The 18,792-nt window shown below is 50.9% G+C and overlaps 1 protein-coding gene across 5 annotated transcripts in view; it reads left to right on the top strand.

Annotated features, from left to right (window-relative positions):
- The first annotated feature begins 605 nt into the window (after window positions 1–605).
- Window positions 606–18,792, top strand: part of USP2 (ubiquitin specific peptidase 2) — a 34,496-nt gene continuing 16,309 nt past the window's right edge. The window contains exons 1-2 of one of the 5 annotated variants that reach the window (XM_063094245.1): window positions 606–628; window positions 17,843–18,675. In XM_063094245.1, coding sequence (XP_062950315.1) covers window positions 17,884–18,675 — 792 coding nt within the window. In that variant the 5' untranslated portion in view covers window positions 606–628; window positions 17,843–17,883. Of the gene's footprint in view, window positions 629–9,718; window positions 9,936–10,473; window positions 10,977–11,988; window positions 12,099–17,842; window positions 18,676–18,792 lie in introns of those variants that run through there. The other 4 variants (XM_063094242.1, XM_063094246.1, XM_063094244.1 and 1 more) reach the window with 4 other exon arrangements.

Here is an 18,792-nt window from a genome sequence, read left to right as displayed (position 1 = left end):
AATGCTGTTAAGAAGTCAAGTAAGATGAGGACCAAGTTGATGGTGACTGGGGTAGCTAGTCCCCAAAGATGGACCCCTAAATAAACTATGCCCCTGTGTAATCCCTTCCTGCTGAATCTGGCATGGCTCTGTGTCTTGCTTATGACCGACAGTATATGGCAGAAGTCGTACTGCAATAACTTCCAAATCTAGATCGTAAGAAGCCTTGCAGCTTCCACCTGGTTCTCCTGGGATGCTCACTCCTGGGACACTCCCTCTTGGAACCCAGCTGCCATTCTGAGAAGCCCAAGTCACACAGAGTTCTGTGTGTACACACCCCAGTCACCAGCACCAGCTAAGCTCCCAACCAACAGCCACCATCAACTGCCAGCCGTGTACATGAGTCATCTTGGACGTCCAGCTCACTTGAGCCTTCAGGTGACTCCAGTCCCAGCTGCTGGCCACAATCTCATGAGAAAGAAGCCCCACATGAGGGCTTCCCAGCTGAGCCCAGTCAACCACAGAAACATGAGACACAGCAATAAATTGTTTAAAGCCGCTAAATTTGGGGGAGTTTATTATGCAGCAACAGATAACTAGACAAGAGCAGTTCGGTAGAGTGGTGGTAACAGAAGCCAGACTGGAGGAGGTGAGTGAGAGTGAATGGGAGAGGCAGACTTCTTTTTCAGGAAGAGTGGCTGTGGCTGGTGTGGGAGGTGGAGACCAGGACGGTTTGCTTCTTCTAGGACGGGTGATACTAGAGAATAACTGTATGTAGATGGTGATGATTGCTGGAGACAGGGAACGACTGATGAAGAAGAGGGAGAAAGTGAGGAGTTAGAGTCTTTGGGAAGGCAAGACGGGAGGGATCTAGAGCTAGAAATAAAGGCAAAAAAGATGGGTGTGGATGTGGGAGGTTTCTGAAACCAAAGGTTGGAGGCTTTTCACACGAGTAGCTTCTATTTTTTCAAAGAAGTACAAGGCTATCAGCTAACCAACAGAGTGAAGAGATGAATGGGACGTGGGGGAGGTTTGAAAAAATGAGATAATATAAAATAGTCATATCGGAAAGTGAGAGTGGCAGCAAGATTCTAAACATAGCCTCCCGCGATTCCACACCCCCCAATTCCTGGAATCTGTGAATGAGATGAGATCTTACTCCCATGACTACATCGTGCTCTATAGCACAGTTGGTCTTAAAAGAGGAAGATTATCCAGGTATGCATAATCTAATCATATGAACCTTAAAAGTAGAGAATTTTCTCAGTCTAGTGGCAGAAGAGGAAGCCAGAGAGATTGGAAACACAAAGGTGATTTGATGTGCCATTGCTGGCCACATGAGAAGGAACATGGGCAGCCTCTAGGAGCAGAGAGAGGAGACCACTGTTGGCAGCCCGCAAGGAAACAGGGACACCACACCTACAGCCATGAGGAACTAGATTCTGCCAACAATCTGAATGAACTGGGAGGCGGATTCTTGTGCCAAGCTTCCAGATATGAGCCCAGGCCAGCTGATACTTTGATATTGGCCTTGTGAGACCCTGACCAGAGCACCAGCTGAGCCCACCAGTACTTCTGACCTACAGGTTGTGAGATAATAAATGGGTGTTGTTTCAAGCCACTGATTTTCTGGGCATGTGTCATGTAGCAATAGAAAATTAAGACAGTGGGAAAATAAACATACCAGGGAAACATAATAGAAATGCCGGGCAATGCTGAGTGTGTCCATCTGAAGTCTATGGTCATGAACGTGGACCTGATCAGGTAACCTTCTCCTGCATCATTTACCTGAGTGGGTGCAGGCACAGGGAGGTGGATAGGATGGCCTCAGCGACGATCCAGGTGTTTGTAGGCAAGAGCAGCAGAAAGAAGGCAGGACAAAGGACTGGAGGCAGTCGGCAAAGGAGAGGATATAACGAGGCATCATAGACTATGAGCTGGGTACAGATGTCGGCTGACAGGCAGGCAGATCATGAATAGTGAGAAAGTGGAGGTCGAGGGGTCCAAAGGCTGACAGGCCAGAGAGTTGAAGGATCATCCATGTGGCTACTGAAATCACCTAGAATGATGAAGGAGATGGGCAGAGAGGAAGACGATGGGCCAGGAGCTAGCTGGGAAGGAGGAAGACAAAGTGCCCTGGATCCAGCAGGTAACAGCAAGTAAGGGTGTCAATAGCATAACCAGATGCCAGGAGCTTCAGAGACCAAGGGTGCTTAAAGGAGGAGAGGGGAGCAAGGACCCCACCCGTTGTTGGTTGAATTGTATCCCCCAAAAAGATGTGTTCAAGTCCTAACCCCACTACCTGTGAATGTGACCTTACTTGGGAACAGGGTCTTTGTGGATGTATTCAAGTTAAGATGAAGCCATTCTGGATTAGGGTGGGCCCTAATCCAATGACTCGAATCCCTGTAAAACAAGGGAAATTTGGACACGGGGAAACAGAAGACACAGAGGGAAGACGGCCGTGTGAACAGACGCAGAGATTGGAGTCGTGCTGCCACAACCCAAGCGACACCTGGGCCTGCCAGAAGCTGGAAGAGGAAAGGAGGGATCCTACCCTAGAGGAGAGTGGCCCTTTTGACGCTTGATTTCAGACTTCTGGCCTCCAGAACTGTGAGAGAATGAATTTCTATCATTTTAAGCCACCCAGTCGTGGTAATTTGTTGTGGCAGCCCTAGCAAACCAACACCACACCTCCTGACCCTGAGGTATGGGAGGATAAGAGAAAAGCAGGCTCCGCTGAAGAGGCCTTCTGGAGAAATGGTGTCCTCAGGGAGCAGCGAGTTTCACTTAAGGCAAGGAGATCAGGAGCTGCTTTGGGGAGGAGGCTGAGGACAAAGCGGGGTTTGCTCCACCCAGAGCAGTGCCGGGGCCTGAGAGGGCCTGAGAGGAGAGGGGGGAGTGTGGGGTGTCGGCTCAGATGAGGAGGTGCAACAGGAGAGACGTGGTGAGGGTGGATTACCTGGACTCTGGCTTGCAGTGATGGGATGCACAGGGAGGACCAGCATGACAGAGTTGGTTCAGACAGTTACTGAGGGGAAGGTAACCCAGTTACAGTATGAGCCTGATGGCTGGTCCCACCATCTGGGGACTACTGAGCCCTTTTGTGGTGTGATCTACTGCAGGGAGGGACCTGCTCTCAGGCAGCCTATGGCCTGGCATGGTCAGAAGACTGTGCCCTCCTGCTATGGGGCCTCCTAGGGCAGCTCCACCACTTACCCAGGTGGAGCTCTTTGATCTCTGCAACCTCTGATGAGGACAAGCCATTCTCATGGCTCTGGGTTCAGACTTTGGAGCATAACAGCTTTATGGTTTCCTGCTATCCAGACCTGAGCTGTCCAACATGTAAATATAAATTAATTATATTTAAATAAATTTAGAATTCAGCCCATCAGTCACACCAGCCATAGCTCAAGTGCTCAGTAGCGACATGTAATGAGTGGCTGACACACTAGGCAGAGCAGAAATCAGTTCCATCCTCACAGAAAGTTCTACTGGACAGAGCTGGACTAGACCAGGGAGGTGGGTTATCAGAACCACTGCCCTTATAAGGCAGAGTTGTTCAGTGGAGGCTGAGCTCATGAAGGCAGACAGGACAAGCGGGCCCTTTCAGGAGCCCTCTCAGCCTCACTCCCTGAGGTGAGGGTCAGCTGCACCAATTCAGAGTGCACCACCATCTCAGAGCCCAGAACACAGTGACACTTCCTGCCTCAGCACAACTGACAGTGGAAAGTCCCCTTCCTTCAGAGGAACACCAGCACACCATCATCCACACGGCAGTGTCATGTCTCCAACCCTGACAATCCACTCACATGCTCACAGCACAAATTAAATCGGTGTATTCAAAAATGTCCGTCTCAGCCAGCTCTGTGGAACACCGACAGGCCTGCAGAACCTACGGTCCTCCCAGCTCCTTCTCACCTTCTGTCTCTCTGATGAGGCAAAGCTCCCACCTCCTTTCCTCCCTAGTCCTCTTTGTCTCACTCTTCAGGTCCTGTAAACACACCTGCTGGGCCAAGACCCAGCCACAGCATATTCATGCTATGCATAGAGCACTGGAAACTCGAAGCAAAGAAACACCATTCTCCCCCATCGCCTTCTAAAGCAAGAAGTCTAAAAAACAATTCCCATTCAACCATATTTAACATTTCTGTCAGGTCAGTGGTGGACACTTGCTTTACATTTAGGAAATAAAAAGCCCTTTGTAGTGATTTTCCCAAAACAAATAATCAGGGAGCCCTAAGATGAATTGAAGTCTCCTTCCCTAGAAACTGAAATCTGCTTGTAACTTTTAAGCAATAGTTTTTTCTTGCTTCTCCTCACCACGGCTTCAAACATCATAGGATCCAACCTCAAGCCAGGTTTCCCAAAGCTGGCTTGAAGACCATGATGGGGCCAGTGAGGGCAAAAGCAACTGGAAATCCTAAAATCAGGAAGGCACTGGATGTCTGGATAAAGAACCTGACACACAGAGAACATCTAACTATGTATCATCTGTATCAGAACAAACTGGATTTACCACTCTCTTGTTGAAGCTACTAGGAAATCCTTAAAACATAAAATCACCCAGGGATAATAAGTGAAAGTTATACAATGTACATTATGCTAATTTAAGATCTGTAAAATGCTATATTGACATTTCCTCTATTTCATGTGTTAAAATTTTAGTGTTTCATTTTAGTGAAAATAATATATTTCTTGGTCATTTCCTAGGTCACTTAGTCTTCCTAATCTTATCTTTGATCAGGGGTCTTCACTGCAAAACCTCCTACTGTTTCAGCAGCCTAACCCTCGTGGTTGGACAGGAAATATTGCCAAACCAGGAGAAACGTAAGAATAAAACCCCAAACTAGGGAACAGAAGCAATAGGGATGGAAAGCGGGGGACTTTCAGGAAGTAAAGAGGTAAAATCAGAAGGACAGGGTCCCAATGGAGGCGGAGGACGTGGAGAGACGATGTTTTCAACTACTATGTATTGTTTCTTCCCTTTCTCCCCACAGCCCCACCGTAATCAGCCAAGCTTTCGTGCTTATGCCTCAGTGTATAACTGTCGCTTATTATCCCTGGGTGATTTTATGTGTTAAGGATTTCCTCGCAGCTTCAACAAGAAAGTGGTAAATCCAGTTTGTTCTGATACAGATGATACATAGTTAGATGTTCTCTGTGTGTCAGGTTCTTTATCCGGACATCCAGTGCCTTCCTGATTTTAGGATTTCCAGTTGCTTTTGCCCTCACTGGCCCCATCATGAGACAGCAATGAGAGGGGAAATGCAAAGGCACTTCTGGCTTTGAATTTCAGTTGCCTAGGCCCTTAAGAAAACGGAAAAGACTCCAACCTGGACAAAAGATGTGCAGAGAGGTCTTGGGTAAAGCCAGGCCTCCCACTGGTGTTACCACCAGCAGACAAAAACCAGAAGGAAAGCAATAAGAGCACAGATATGGTGGGTTCTGTCCTTAATCCTCAGGCACCTGAGCGTACAGAGGCAGCAAAACCCCCAAACAGGTCTCAGATCTGATAGCAGTGGGGTCTCAGCCCTATATCCTGGGTAGAGCCTCAGGAAGGAGACAAGGCCCCAGAAAGAAGAAAGTGCAGCCTATTTTAGAGGCAGCTGGAACCGTGGACAGAGTCACATTTCCTCATGCTACTCCAGGGCACAGGAGCAGCAGAATGATTCCCATGAGCCCAGGAGTGACCTTAGAGGTAGCAGAGAGACATCACACCTGAAGAGACCACACAAGCGGGAACTAGGCAACAGACATCTCAGTGCACCCTGGCTGGCCATTTAATAACAGGAACCACTTCCTCCAGGGCTTTGGTGAAAGTGTATGTATATACATATATATATATAAACTCAAATCTTCAAATCAACCCTATGAGGCAGGTGCTACTACTATCCCTATTTTTCTCATTTATGAGGAAACAGATATAAATGTTTCAAGTGTCACAATTAGGAACCAGAGGAATCAGAAGTTACCCCAGTAAATCTACAACCTGAACTTATAACAACCTCGATGCTATAAGCCACCCTAGAAATAAAGAGGATGAAGGAACACCAGAGAAAAGGGGGAATGAGGAGGAGCTGTCAGGAGGAAAACCAGGAAAGGACTGGGTTACAAAACTTAAAGGGGAAGAGAACCACAAGAAGCAAATGTTTGGAGGTATTAAAAGTGCAGGAGGTCGGGCCGAGCCTGTGGCACACTCGGGAGGGTGTGGCGCTGGGAGCGCGGCGACGCTCCCAGCAGCCCCGGGTTTGGATCCTATATAGGAATGGCCGGTGCACTCACTGGCTGAGTGCTGGTCACGAAAAAGAAAAAAAAAAAAAAAAAGTGCAGGAGGTCAAGTCGTTGTAAGTGAAAAGCATCCAAAGATTTAGCCTCTAGGAGATGAGTAATGACTGCAGAAGAGAAGTTTCCCAAGGCCTGAGGGAGAGAAAACATGTTGTGCATGCCTCATGTAATAGGAAGCAGGGAAATCCAGTATGCACAAGTCTGCCAAGAGGAGAGAGTCAGAACTTAAGTTAAAGATTTTCATGGTTTTTTTCTGCTGTTGTTGCCCTTGTTTTGTTTTTGGTTTTTGGTTGTTTGTTTTTAAGATTTTCATTGTTTAAAGGTGAAGAATGTGGATCCTATTATATGGCAGAGTCAGTAGAACATGGAAGTTTTAAATATATAGGACTCCAAACCCATGCAAGTGATTGATTATAAATGTGACGAGAAAGAATGCTGATTGGAGACACTTTCAAGTCATGATTTCTAACCTCACATAGGCCCCCGATGCTGCCTGACAACCACACTGCATTTCCACAGTCCACTCCCTCTCCCCTCTCTAGCCCAGCATTCTCAGCTGCAGCATCACCCAGAACTTGTTAAAAAAATGCACATTCTCATGTCCACACCAGACCTACTGATCAGACGTCTAGGAGGTGGGAAGCTTGAACAGGCTCTCTAGATGATTCTGAGACACTCAAGTCTGAGAACCACCGCTCCAGCTATTTCCTAACTCTTCTCTCCAGACTTCCCACCCTCCCTCCCTCATCACCTCTCTCAGGTGACCTTGCTTTCTAACCCACTGGGAGAAAAGAGGCCACTGGACAGAATCTCCACTAGCTTCCACCACATCCGTCCACCTGCCCGCATCTGTGCCCAACTCTTGTGCCTTCTCTCTTGTCACTTCGTCCCCCTAACCAAAGTCAGCCCCTCCGCTCGTGTACTCAATCCCATTACTTCTCACCTAATTCAAGAACATCGTTCCAGACATTCTCCTCTCTCTCTTCCCACATCATCCATTTTACTCTACTGGCTCTTTCCCATCATCATACAATATATAGTTATTCCCCCCCCCCAAAAAAAAAAAATTTCTTGACCTCACTTCTCCTTTTAACTCCCACCAAATTTCTCTCCCTTACAAAAAAAAAACCTCTTCCAGAGGGATGTCTATACTGTTTCCATCCCTCTCCATTCTTTCTTGAACTCATCCACAATCAAGACTTTCACCCCCACTACTCACCAAAAACATTCATGTCAAGGTCACTGAAAAAATTCTAAATCGATTCTCAAACTCACCTTATTTAAGCTATAGGCAGCATTTGACACAATTGATCTTTCCCTTCTCACTGGCAGACTTCCATCTCCTGGCTTCCAGCATGCCACCATCTATCTCCTGGGGTTTTTTCCCTGCTATACTGGCCATTCCTCATTATCTCTGATGGTTCCAACTCATCTCTAAAACCATTTAATGTTGGGGAGCCCCAGGATTTGGTTCTTGCTCACCTTTTCTGTCTACACTTGCTCTCTTGGTAACTTCTTCTAATCTCATGGTTTTAAATAACACCCATATGCTGGCGACTTGCAATTTTACATCACCAGCCACACCAAAGTTTCACATCCAACTGCTTTCTTGACATCTCCATTTCGATGCCTAATAGATACTTCAAATTTATTGTGTATTAAACCAGCCTCCTAATCTACCTTCCCTCCCTCCCATCCCCCCCCCAACCAAATCCTGCTCCTTCCACAGCCTTCCCCTTCTCAGTTAATATTAAGGTTAAAAAATTCTTCCCTTTCCCTCACACTACCTAATCAATCAGAAAATCCTACTGACTCTACACTCAAAACACATACAAAACCCATCCACTTTTCCTGCTGCTATGCTAACCCCATGCCACCATTATCTCTCACCAGATGAATGCAATGACCTTCTCAATGGTCTCCTGCTTCCACTCTGGCTCCCTCCACATCTGTTCTCCATACAGTAACTAAAGGGATTCTGCTAAAACAAAAGTCAGATCCATGTCCCTCCAATGCTCAAAACTTTCCAGTGGCTCTCATCTCAGAGTAAAAGCCAAGGTTACCAGAATGGCCTTAAGGCTCTATAAGGTGCAGTCACTCACTTATCTCTTTGACCTCATCTCCCAACTTCTCCCTCTCTTTCTCTTCACTCCAGCCACGCTGACCTTGTTCTTCCTCAAAGAACCTGCCCTGAGGGGGGGCAGGTAGCTCCCACCTTAGGACCTTTGCATTTACTGTTTCCTAGAACACTCTTTCCCCAGATACGTGCATGGCTCACTCCTCCTGCAGGTCACTCAAATGTCACCTTCTGATTAAGGCATCTCTGACCACAACCTACACACTCTGTATTCCCTTCCCTGCTTGATTTGCCTCTATAGCTCTCACTGACATCTAACATACTCTATACTTTACTTATTTGGTTATTGTCCTGCTTCCACTAGAATGTAAGCTCCTTGAAGGCAGAGATTGGGCCTGTTTCGCTTACTGCAGTATCCTCAGTACCCAGAAGAGTACCTGGCACATTCAATAACTATCTGTAAAATGAAATGATGGAATGAGGGCCCTAAAGAAACATAAAGTGTTGAGATCCAGAAGGTATTGGTCTTGGACAAGAACAGGGACATCTCTTGGAGCAGAGGTAAGAATGGATTCAGATATGTTTGTAGGCAGCAGTTTAAGTGTTCCCGCCTGATTGCCTCTAATTTCTCTGCGAAAAAAGAAGACAAGGACGCACTTGAGGAGGACTTGAGTGGTGAGGGTTAGAGATATCTGTCCTGGAGAATGGGAGAAGGAGCTAAGGGCACCTGGAAGGATTGATGGTGAGAAGCTGAAAACGTGGATTTGCCTTGGCACCTATCTATCTGGTTGGGTGGATTTCTTCACTAGCACTGGGGGGTCGGGGGGAGATTATATACAAAGAATGAAACCGGCAAAAATTCAAGTTTTGTCTCTGCTTTTTCTTAAAAGACCGAAGAGAATTCTTTCCACTGACTCGGTGCCTCCGTTTACCCACTCAGGCAGTCATCACTAATCGTTGGTTCCATGAAGTAAAATCAACAGAAAGTGCCTTTAAGAGTAGAAAAAAAAGAGAAGAGGCTGAGAACAAGACCTCCCCCAGCTGAGTGGGAACGCGCGCGTGAACATTTAGCCCTCTCTAAACACTGAAAGTGATATGTCCGGGGCTCAAGTTCTGAGCCTTCTCCCGTGACTCCTCCTCTTTCCCAATACCTCCCAGCTGCCCTGTAGTGTCCCTTTGCAGTCCGCTTCTCTCCGTGCTCCGCGCCCTCCAAACTCGCGTGCTTTTCCTCCACGTGGTTCTCTGTATATATCCCAGTTGCCTGGGAAACCCTAGCTGGGCGGGGCTCTGATGACGCCACAATAGGAACAAGCCAATAGCCGTGACGCGTCTAAAGTGACGCGAGACGCGAAGTGCGGCTTTGCCGGCCCGGGCGCAATGAAGCGGCTGCCCGCTGGGTGGCGCCGATTTCCCGGGGAGGTCCTTTCTGGGCCCCCGGCGGAGGTGGGGGAGAGGCGGGCAGGAGCCGAGGCCAAGGAGCCCTCTGCGTCAGCTGCTGCTGCTCACTGCGCCGCGCCAGTACCAGCCAGGACTCACCCGCAGCTCCATGCTTGTGCCCGGTTCGGCTCGTTCATCCTCTGAGAAGAGGCAGGTACGTGCCACCTGTCGGAGATTGGGGAGGGGGGATGCGGAGGTCCGTGTGGGTTTGAGGCTCGGAAAGTGAGGTGTCCACGACAACCTGGGCAGAATCGGCACTAGAAATGTAGGGCGAGGGCCAGTTGTGTAGGGGAGTTCCAGCTGTGGGTGCCAGTTGTGTGAGGGGGCTGCCAGCCGACAGCCCAGGGTGCCAAGAAGAGCCATCTGTGTGCTGATCAGTGTGTTCTAAGGAAATGCAGCTTCAGCAGGTCCAGGTCTCTGTGCCCAGTGTGGTATGTGGCCTGAGTGTGAAACCTGGACACTGACAACCCCCTCCCACGTGTGCGTACAACTCACTCATTCTCTGCTCTTAAAGCCCCTGGGGGCTGTCTCTGGTCAGTTTGCCCAAAGGGGGCGGGGAGGTAAGAGGGCAGCAGTTAAGCGGAGGGGGAGATTTTTCACCAATCCCAAGCCAGAAAGAGGCATCTATGAAATTCTTACTAATCCCAAACCAGAAGCAGGCACGCGGTGCTTCAAGGCAAACCACTAACACTTAACAGCCAAGGCAAGCCCTAGCCAACCCATTGTAGCTCTCCTCTGAGGAGTGAACATCCCACCTCCTGGCCAGGCTGCTTTTTGAATGGGGCTGGGTTGGAGATAGTAGTAGGGGCTGCTCACCTCCCCTGGCACGGGCATGAGAACATCCCCCAAATGGACCGGTAAAGTGAGGAAAGGAGACCTGGTGGGGCTAGGCTTGGGGCATTCCCCACTCCTTTGACAGATGCATGCCAGACTGGAGTTGGAATGAGGACTGGAATGAGGGCCCTGGTGAGGGCGTCCTCTGAAGTGCATCATCAGGACCCGGGCTGAGTCAGTAGCCTGTGCTGAGGCAGGGTGGAGACACCAGCCTGGGGTACTCCCAGTCCTCAGGGAGAGCCATCGAGAAACAGGAGAAACATCCCGGGAGCAGACAAGTGCACCAAGGCCAGAGAGGCCTTCCTCTTGTGACCCTGCCCAGCCCGGCTCTGTGGCCCTGGAATCCTGAGCCCTCGCACAGGTAGAGTGGAACCACCCCAGAGGGACCGGGAGTTTTCCTAGCAGCTTAGGGAAGCTGCACTTGCCCTATTTTTCTAGGCAATGAGGGAAGGAGTGCAGATGGGCTTGGACTTTCTCTGTTTGGTGAACTGGACATTTGGGAAGATGGCAAGCCTCATTTGCCCTTCCCAGTTATGTGTTACAGACCAGTTCCAAAAACATGGGGCTGTTCTCTAGCATTAGAACAGAACAGTCCCAGAGGGGTAGCCTGGAGGCCCTTTTCTCCCTAGGGAGGTTCACCTGGTAAGGTGCTATTACTAATATTACCACTAATTATAATAATAAGTGGAAGAATTCAATATAATAATCATTATTTATTGAACTCTTAGTATGTGCCAGGAAATTTACAAATATTATTTTAAATAAAATCCTCACAATTGTGAGTTTTACCATTATTATTATTATTCCTGTTACAAACTAAATAACTAAGGTTCAAAGAACTTAAGTGACTTGACCACTGTCTCAGAGCCAATAAGGGAAGAACAAGAATTCAAGCGCAGGCCTCGAAGTCCATTATAAGAGCTTTGGACTGAAACTTGAGTGCTGGTCCCCTGTCTGCCCCGCATTATCTGTGTGCTCTTGAGCAAGCTGCTTTCTGTCTGTAAATCTGCTCCATCTCAGAATGAAAGGAGTTGGACTTGCAAGTAAGTCTTTTTCCTGTTCTCTAATTCTGTGACTGACAGCTCCAGAAAATCCCTTATTTTTGCCTCAAGCTCCACCCCCAACCCTCTACCCTCTTTCCAGTCGTCTATCTCCCCTTGAATCCCCCTACTGTTCTACTTCAAAATGCCCCCCCTTCCAAGGGTCCTAGCAGGTCCGCTTTGCTGGCACCAGCCCAGCAGGGCAGCCCCTCGGGGGTGGGCATGCCACTGCCCCTTTAATTCTCCCAGGGCTTGGAATGCAAGTGAGTTGCACTGGCATCTCTGCGAGGTCAGATAAGATACTATATATATCAGAGTCAGTAACCTGAGCTCCGGATTACCCAGCCCCGAGTCAGACTCCAGCTTCTGGGCTCGCCACTGCGCACCCTGCCCTGCTGGAGAAGGAGAAGCCCCCAGGTCCCATCCAGTGCCCCCGGCTACAGGTCAGTAGCTGCCCCCTTGGTATATGAGCTTCACTGGACCACTGTCTAGAGGACAGACATCAGTGAGTTTGGGGGAGCGTATGAGAGGCCACCCCATTGGGTCTATGGGTGCTGGGGGCAAGACCAAAGGCTCCTCAGGAGGGTGAGGACAGAGAAAGATGAAGCCTTAGAGGAGAGGGAGGGAGCCTGGGACTCTTGCCTGGAGAGGGGGCAACAGGAGGTTAGCCTGGGCAGAGGTGGCTGGAAAAGAGAACTTAAGGATACCAATACTTCCTGGAAGCCCATTTCTTTGCCTTTTCTTGGAAGTGTAGCAATGCCCACCCCTACCAACCCCAAATCAAGAAGCACCCTATAGAGATACTGCCCTGGGCCTACCCATTTCTCTGCCAGTCAGGATTCTTCCTTTAATCTCCAATCTCTATTTTACCTCCTCCCCCTTCCTCCCCCAGCCCTTGGGCAACTACTTGGAGCAAGAGAGACAGAGATGGACCCAAATTTCCTTAGATGACCCCCTGCCAAGGCAGGCAAGAGGATTAGGCACTAAGCTGGTGGGTCCCTGGTGGCCCCTGATAGATAGAGCTGCTGGTGACAGGCTGAGGCTCCTGAGAGGAGTAGACAGAGTTCCTGGACTGTTCAAGCATGAATCTGCCCCACCCCACTACTCTACTTGCATCCTCCACACCTGCCAGGACATCCTTAATCCGATCCTCTGGGATTGGACTTTTGTGCCCGGGCAGTATAGCAGGCAACCCGAGCATAGGAGTGAATGTCAGAGAGTGTGGATGGAGGGAGGCAGGGCCCCTCGCTCACCCCTTTACCCTTCAGGATCAGCACTTTTTTTTTTCTTTTTTGGCACCTTGCCAGTACAGGGATCCGAACCCGTGACCTTGGTGTTATAAGGCTGTGTTCTGACCATCTGAGCTAACCGGCCAGCCTAGGTAGGGTCAGCACATTCTGATGCTGTTAGCAAACAGCTTTGGGAAGCTCTGAGGTCACCACTGTGGAGGTTCCCAAGCACCTGTCTGGACTGACTGAGACTCCCCACTCACCTGTCCTGGGCACCTGGGTAGGAGGGAAGGGACTTAACCCTGTTTAGGTGTGCCTCTAAAACTCTGCGAGGGACTCCCAATCCAAGCAGTGGCAAGGCCACAGACGCCACCATGCCTTGACCCCAGAAAGCCAAGGGGATTGGAGCAGAGAGGGGCCGTGAGAGTTGCTGGACGTGGGGCATCACCCATCCCCTGCCCATGGCACTAGGAGCGCCTAAGATTCCTGAGGAGCAAGTCCCTTCCCTGGATGAGCAGGTTAGGGAGCCCTTCACGTGAGCAACAGGAAATGACAGTAGCTGACACAAGGGGATTGGCTGCCCTAGGGAGACATGGTTCATTTTAACCCCTGACTCACCTTGTGTGGGTACCTTGGGGAGTGGGCCAAGCTACAACCAGTGTAGGAGGCTGGGGGGCAAGTTCATAATCAGGCCTGAGGCCAAGGGCCCTGAGCTGGGGTAGATGCTGGTGCCAGGGGACACGGAGGAGCTTGGCACCACCAGTGAAATAGAGGCCTCCTGGACCATCTCATGGCTGATCAGTATTGTTCTGGGGCTCAGGTTGCACCTGGCTTCGCTTTCATTCCCCTGCCGTAGAAATTCCAGAGGGCCGCTCCTGCGGGAGTCAGTACTCTCCTTGCTGCTGCTGGACACAGGACACCTGGATCCTGTAGTGCCCCTTCCCCTCACACCAACCCAGATGGTCTCCAGCCCTGCCCCAGCCTGAGGAGAGTTCAGGGAAGTGTGAAGTAGGGGCTTGGCTGCAGCAGACAGCACAGGGCTGAGCCCGGCTCTTCCACTGCTCCCAGCATGACTTTGGGAAATCCACGTCACTTCTAGGAACCCGAGTTTCCTCATCTGCTCTTGGGCATCAGAATAGCACCTGCCGCTTTGAGTAGTTGGGAGGATTAAGTGAGTTAGTATACTGTGTCTGAAGTCTTCGTGCAGTTTTGAGCTTTAATAACTTTAAAAATACAAATGCTAAAAACTTCATTTAAAAGTTTCACTATTCAGGGGCCGGCTCGTGGCTCACTTGGGAGAGTGTGGGGCTGATAACACCAAGGCCATGGGTTCGGATCCCATATAGGGATGGCCGGTTAGCTCACTGGCTGGGCATGGTGTTGACAACACCAAGTCAAGGGTTAAGATCCCCTTACCGGTCATCTTTTGGGGAAAAAAAAAAAAAGTTTCACTATTTAAATTTCTTGTATATTTCTGAATTGTAAATTAAAATTTTTAATTTTAATTTCAATTTAATTTAAATAATTTAATCCTTCCAATAATGTCTGTAAGTTTGAGGCATTTATACATCCAAAAGAAATCAAGCTTAAACCTGCACTAAGACCTCTGGGACACTCTGTGTATGAAGCGCACTCAGAAGAATGCCAGGCAAATGGCAAGGCTCCTGTGAGTGTTGGGCTGAGGCTGCCAAGAAGATGAAATCAGAAGCTGTATGTGAAGTGCTCAGCATGCACAGTGCTTGATCTATAGGTGTTCAGCACCAGCTGGCCATGGTGACAGCTGCTTGGCTCAGATGTCCCAACAAGAAGCTGAGTGCCTCTGTGCAGAAGAATGCTGCTGTATTTCCCAAGAGGGGGAAACTAAGCAAAGCAAAGGAAGAGTGGGGGCACCTCTGTGAAGATGGCATGGAGGAGGAGCTTGGCAGGGGACTGTACCTGTTGTCCAAGGTGGCAGGCATCTGGGAAGGCACCGCCTAGAGCCCCATGCCTGTACTTGCCAGCTCTGGGTAAACAGTGGAAGGAGTGGGGCAGCAGGGGCCTCACACTGGGCAGGGTGGGGTATGGGGGATCCCAGCCAATCAGCTCGCCTCCCACTGCCCCATGAAAGGGCCATTCAGTTCAGGCCGTTCCTGTGGCAACAGGGAGACTCGCAGCCATGCGAGAGCCCGTCCTGTCCCTGTCTTGCACAGCAGGGCTACGGCCAGAGCCCCAGGCCTCTCTCCTGCCTATGGCGCATTCTGCAGCCTCCAGGGACAACCGTGCCAGGTAATGCCAAGCGGCACCAACCCAAGCTGTCTTCTCACCTTGAAGGTTCTAGGACTTCTCTCAAGAAGGAAACTGGGGATTGGGGGAGGGAACAGACAAGCGCAAGGCCTTGGCCCCAGTAGGGACCCTAAGCCAGATGTCAGAGCCAAGAGGCAGCTTCCAGGCGGTGTTAGTGATGGCATGACTCTCAGGGCTGCTGGGGAGAGTTGGGGAGGTTTGGCAGGTGTCTGCCAGATTGGAGCAGACAGGAGAGCAGAGATCTGGGAGCCTGCTGGGATTCTGCAGGCAGGAAGGTGCGGCTCCATCTCCAGCCCAAACTTTTCATGGGCTGTCTGTCCTGTCCAGTGTACTTTGTTTGGCCCAGCACTTCTGCGTCATCAGCAGAGCCAGGAGAGGTCACGGGCTTGGGGCACTGCTGCAGAATACCAATTCTCTGGGAGCCTTAGCAGGGGGAGGGGGACAGCCCTGGGGAGGAGCCATGAGCTCATGCCCTGCAGAAAGGGGGGGGTCGTATCTGATTGGCTGCCTGGTGTCCCAGAGCCCAGCTCCCGAGACCTGGAGTCTCTTTGACTTTACATTATTGATGGCGTTCTCCAAAGTGAAATAGAGCAGAACTGGGCCCCCGCCCCCACTTCTGTCCCTGTCTCTCCATGTGGCTTCCCTCTAACCTTGCACGAGATCCTCCCCGAGTTACCTTTTCCTAGAAAGAGTGAAAATTGTGCCCGGTAGGAGCACAGGGGAAAGGGAGGGGACATGAAGGGTCGGGGATCCTCTGGGCTCGGCAGGAAAAGGGTAGACAGTAAGATGGACCAGGACTTTCTGATGCCAGCCTGGACTGAATATTGCTGGAGGTGTCTGGTAGGGTCAAGGAGTGTTGTTCTGGGACCTATATGGAAGTTGCCACCTGCTCATCTCCCAGCCCTGCTGGACTGGGTTTCTAGAGCTTTCTTCCAAGCCCTCAGCATTTGGGGCTTGGCACCAGCTCCTCTCTGCCCTAATGAGCTGGGCTGCTGGCCCAGGGCAGGCTGTGGGTGCTTATCTCACTGGAGGTACAAGGGGAAGCCTGGTGCCCTGGGCTGAGGTCAGCGGCCAGCCCTGACATTATTATAGACCCACGAATGGAGGAGCCAGGCTGCTTGGCAGGGGATGGGGAAGGAGATAATTACGACTGTCATCATTGAGTTCTTTCACATGTTATTATCTCATTTTTCCTCACAACAACCCTGTGAGCTAGGAACCATGATGATGATGATTTTGGTCATTTACAGGTGAGGAAATTGGGGCTCAAAGAGGTTAAATGACTGACTAGTGCAAAATCGCCCAGCTAGTTCATCACAGGATGAGTCAAAATCAGCCCTGGTACACACTACTATGAATCCTGGATGGCTCTGCCTCCACTCACCACCCCCAGAATTCCCCCCAAGAGCCCCTGATGCCCTCAAGGAAAGGGGCCTGATCCTACTTGCTCCTTTCTCCAAAGCATCTCTGCTCCACTGGATAAAGCCTGCACATGTAGGGTGATGGAGGGACTAGGAGCGTCCCCAACTGAGCTTAAATTTGATGGAGAGTGGTGAACCAAGGTTAAGGTTAAGTGTTGAGCCAGATTCTGAAAGACCTGGATTCCAATCCTGGCTCTGCTAGCTTGTGACCTTGGGCAGATCAGTGTCATTTTTCCCATCTATACAACAGAGAGGTTTAAATGCATGATCCTTTAGGGCCCTCAAGGCTCCACATTTAGTTGGTTCTGTGTTTCTCCACCAGACCCACCCCAGCTGCAAGGCGGCAGGGGAAGGTGTGGGTGGGGGGTACTGAGAGTGCTGCCTGCAGTGCAGGATGTTGGCCTCTAGAGGCCCCCTTTGCACAAATCAAGTATGCCAGGAACACTTTGGGCTGATGTTGGTAGGGAAACCCCCGGGAGGATAGAGGGCCCTAACCACATTTAGGACAAAAAGCTTAGCTCAGCACCACAGCACCGGACAGCCGGTGCCCATGTCCAGGGGAAAGCTCTGGGATGGAGTCTGGAGACCAAGTTGCAGCTCCCTCTCTGCCACATGCTCACCCTCCGCCTCCGCGTGCCCACCAGTCCCTCATTACTTCCTCTCATGAGTCTCCTTTTCCTCACAAGAGATCTGACCACATGATCTGCAGGTCATTCCAGCACAGACAGTCTATGATTCCAAAAGACTCCTGCTTGGCACATAGTCAGAAGAGGGAGGGAAGTGGTCTTAACTCCTGGATTGTCCAGTATTCTCCCAGGGGATGAGGGCAGTGGCATCCTCCAACTCAGGAGTTTCTGCAGAAACTGAGGAGAGGGACCAGAGGGCATTAGGGCTGGAAGACAGACTGTGTGTGGCTTGGAGGGCTGGGGAGGTCGGGCAGCCCCCACTTGCATATTTGGGCCTTTGAAGGAAGTACTCCGAGTAGCCCACATGTGCCAAGACTGATTTTCCTGAGTCTGATAAAAGCCAGTTCATCTTCTGTACTCTCACTAAGGTGTGAAAGCACAGGTACTTGCAAACCTGTGTCCACATCTGCATGCATGTGTTTCTCAGTGCCAGCCAGCCTCCTGTGGAAATGGACTGGGTGGCCCCTGGTTGAGCTCCAAGGTTCTGGCCCAGCTGGGCTAGAGAAAAGGTGCAGTGGCAGCCTGACACCTGGCAGGGCCCCTGACTGCTGCTTTCCTTGTCTTTCAGCCCATGAGGCTCCTGATCCCCAGTGAGCGCTGTCCTGAAGGATGTCCCAGCTTTCCTCCACCCTGAAGCGCTACACAGAATCAGCCCGCTACACAGATGTCTCTTACGCCAAATCAGGCTATGGCACCTACACCCCCTCTTCCTACGGGGCCAACCTGGCCACCTCCTTCCTGGAGAAGGAGAAGCTTGGTTTCAAGCCAGGCCCTCCCACCAGCTTCCTCACCCGTCCCCGCACCTATGGCCCCTCCTCCATTCTGGACTATGACCGGGGCCGCCCTCTGCTGAGACCCGACATCATCGGGGCTGGTAAGCGGGCGGAGAGTCAGACCCGGGGCACTGAGCGGCCTTCAGGCAGTGGACTGAGTGGGGGCAGTGGATTCGCTTATGGAGTGACCAACAACTCCCTCAGCTACATGCCCATGAGTGCCCGCGACCAGGGGATAACCCTGACCCAGAAGAAGTCGAACAGTCAATCAGACCTGGCCCGGGATTTCTCCAGCCTCCGGACCTCAGATAGCTACCGGATAGACCCCGGGAACCTGGGCCGCAGCCCCATGCTGGCCAGCACACGCAAGGAACTCTGCGCCCTGCAGGGGCTCTACCAGGCAGCCAGCCGCTCCGAGTACCTGGCCGACTACCTGGAGAACTATGGTCGCAAAGGCAGCGCACCTCAGGTGCCCACCCAGGCCTCTCCCTCACGAGTCCCTGAAGTCCTCAGCCCCACCTACCGACCCAGTGGCCGCTACACACTGTGGGAGAAGGGCAAGGCCCAGGTCCCTGGGCCCAGCCGCTCCAGCTCCCCAGGGCGAGACACCATGGTGAGTTTACCCTTGGTGAGTGACTGGCGGGGGAGGCAGCCACTGATGTAGAAGAGCCAGGTTGAGGGCAGGACTCCCAACCTGACTGATGATTGATGGCAGTGGTGGCTGCTCCTGCGGCCCTAGTAGAGA

The sequence above is a fragment of the Cynocephalus volans genome, chromosome 4 (assembly GCF_027409185.1).
Source record: "Cynocephalus volans isolate mCynVol1 chromosome 4, mCynVol1.pri, whole genome shotgun sequence".
NCBI classification, from domain to species: domain Eukaryota; kingdom Metazoa; phylum Chordata; class Mammalia; order Dermoptera; family Cynocephalidae; genus Cynocephalus; species Cynocephalus volans.
This window is presented reverse-complemented; position numbering and strand designations above follow the sequence as displayed.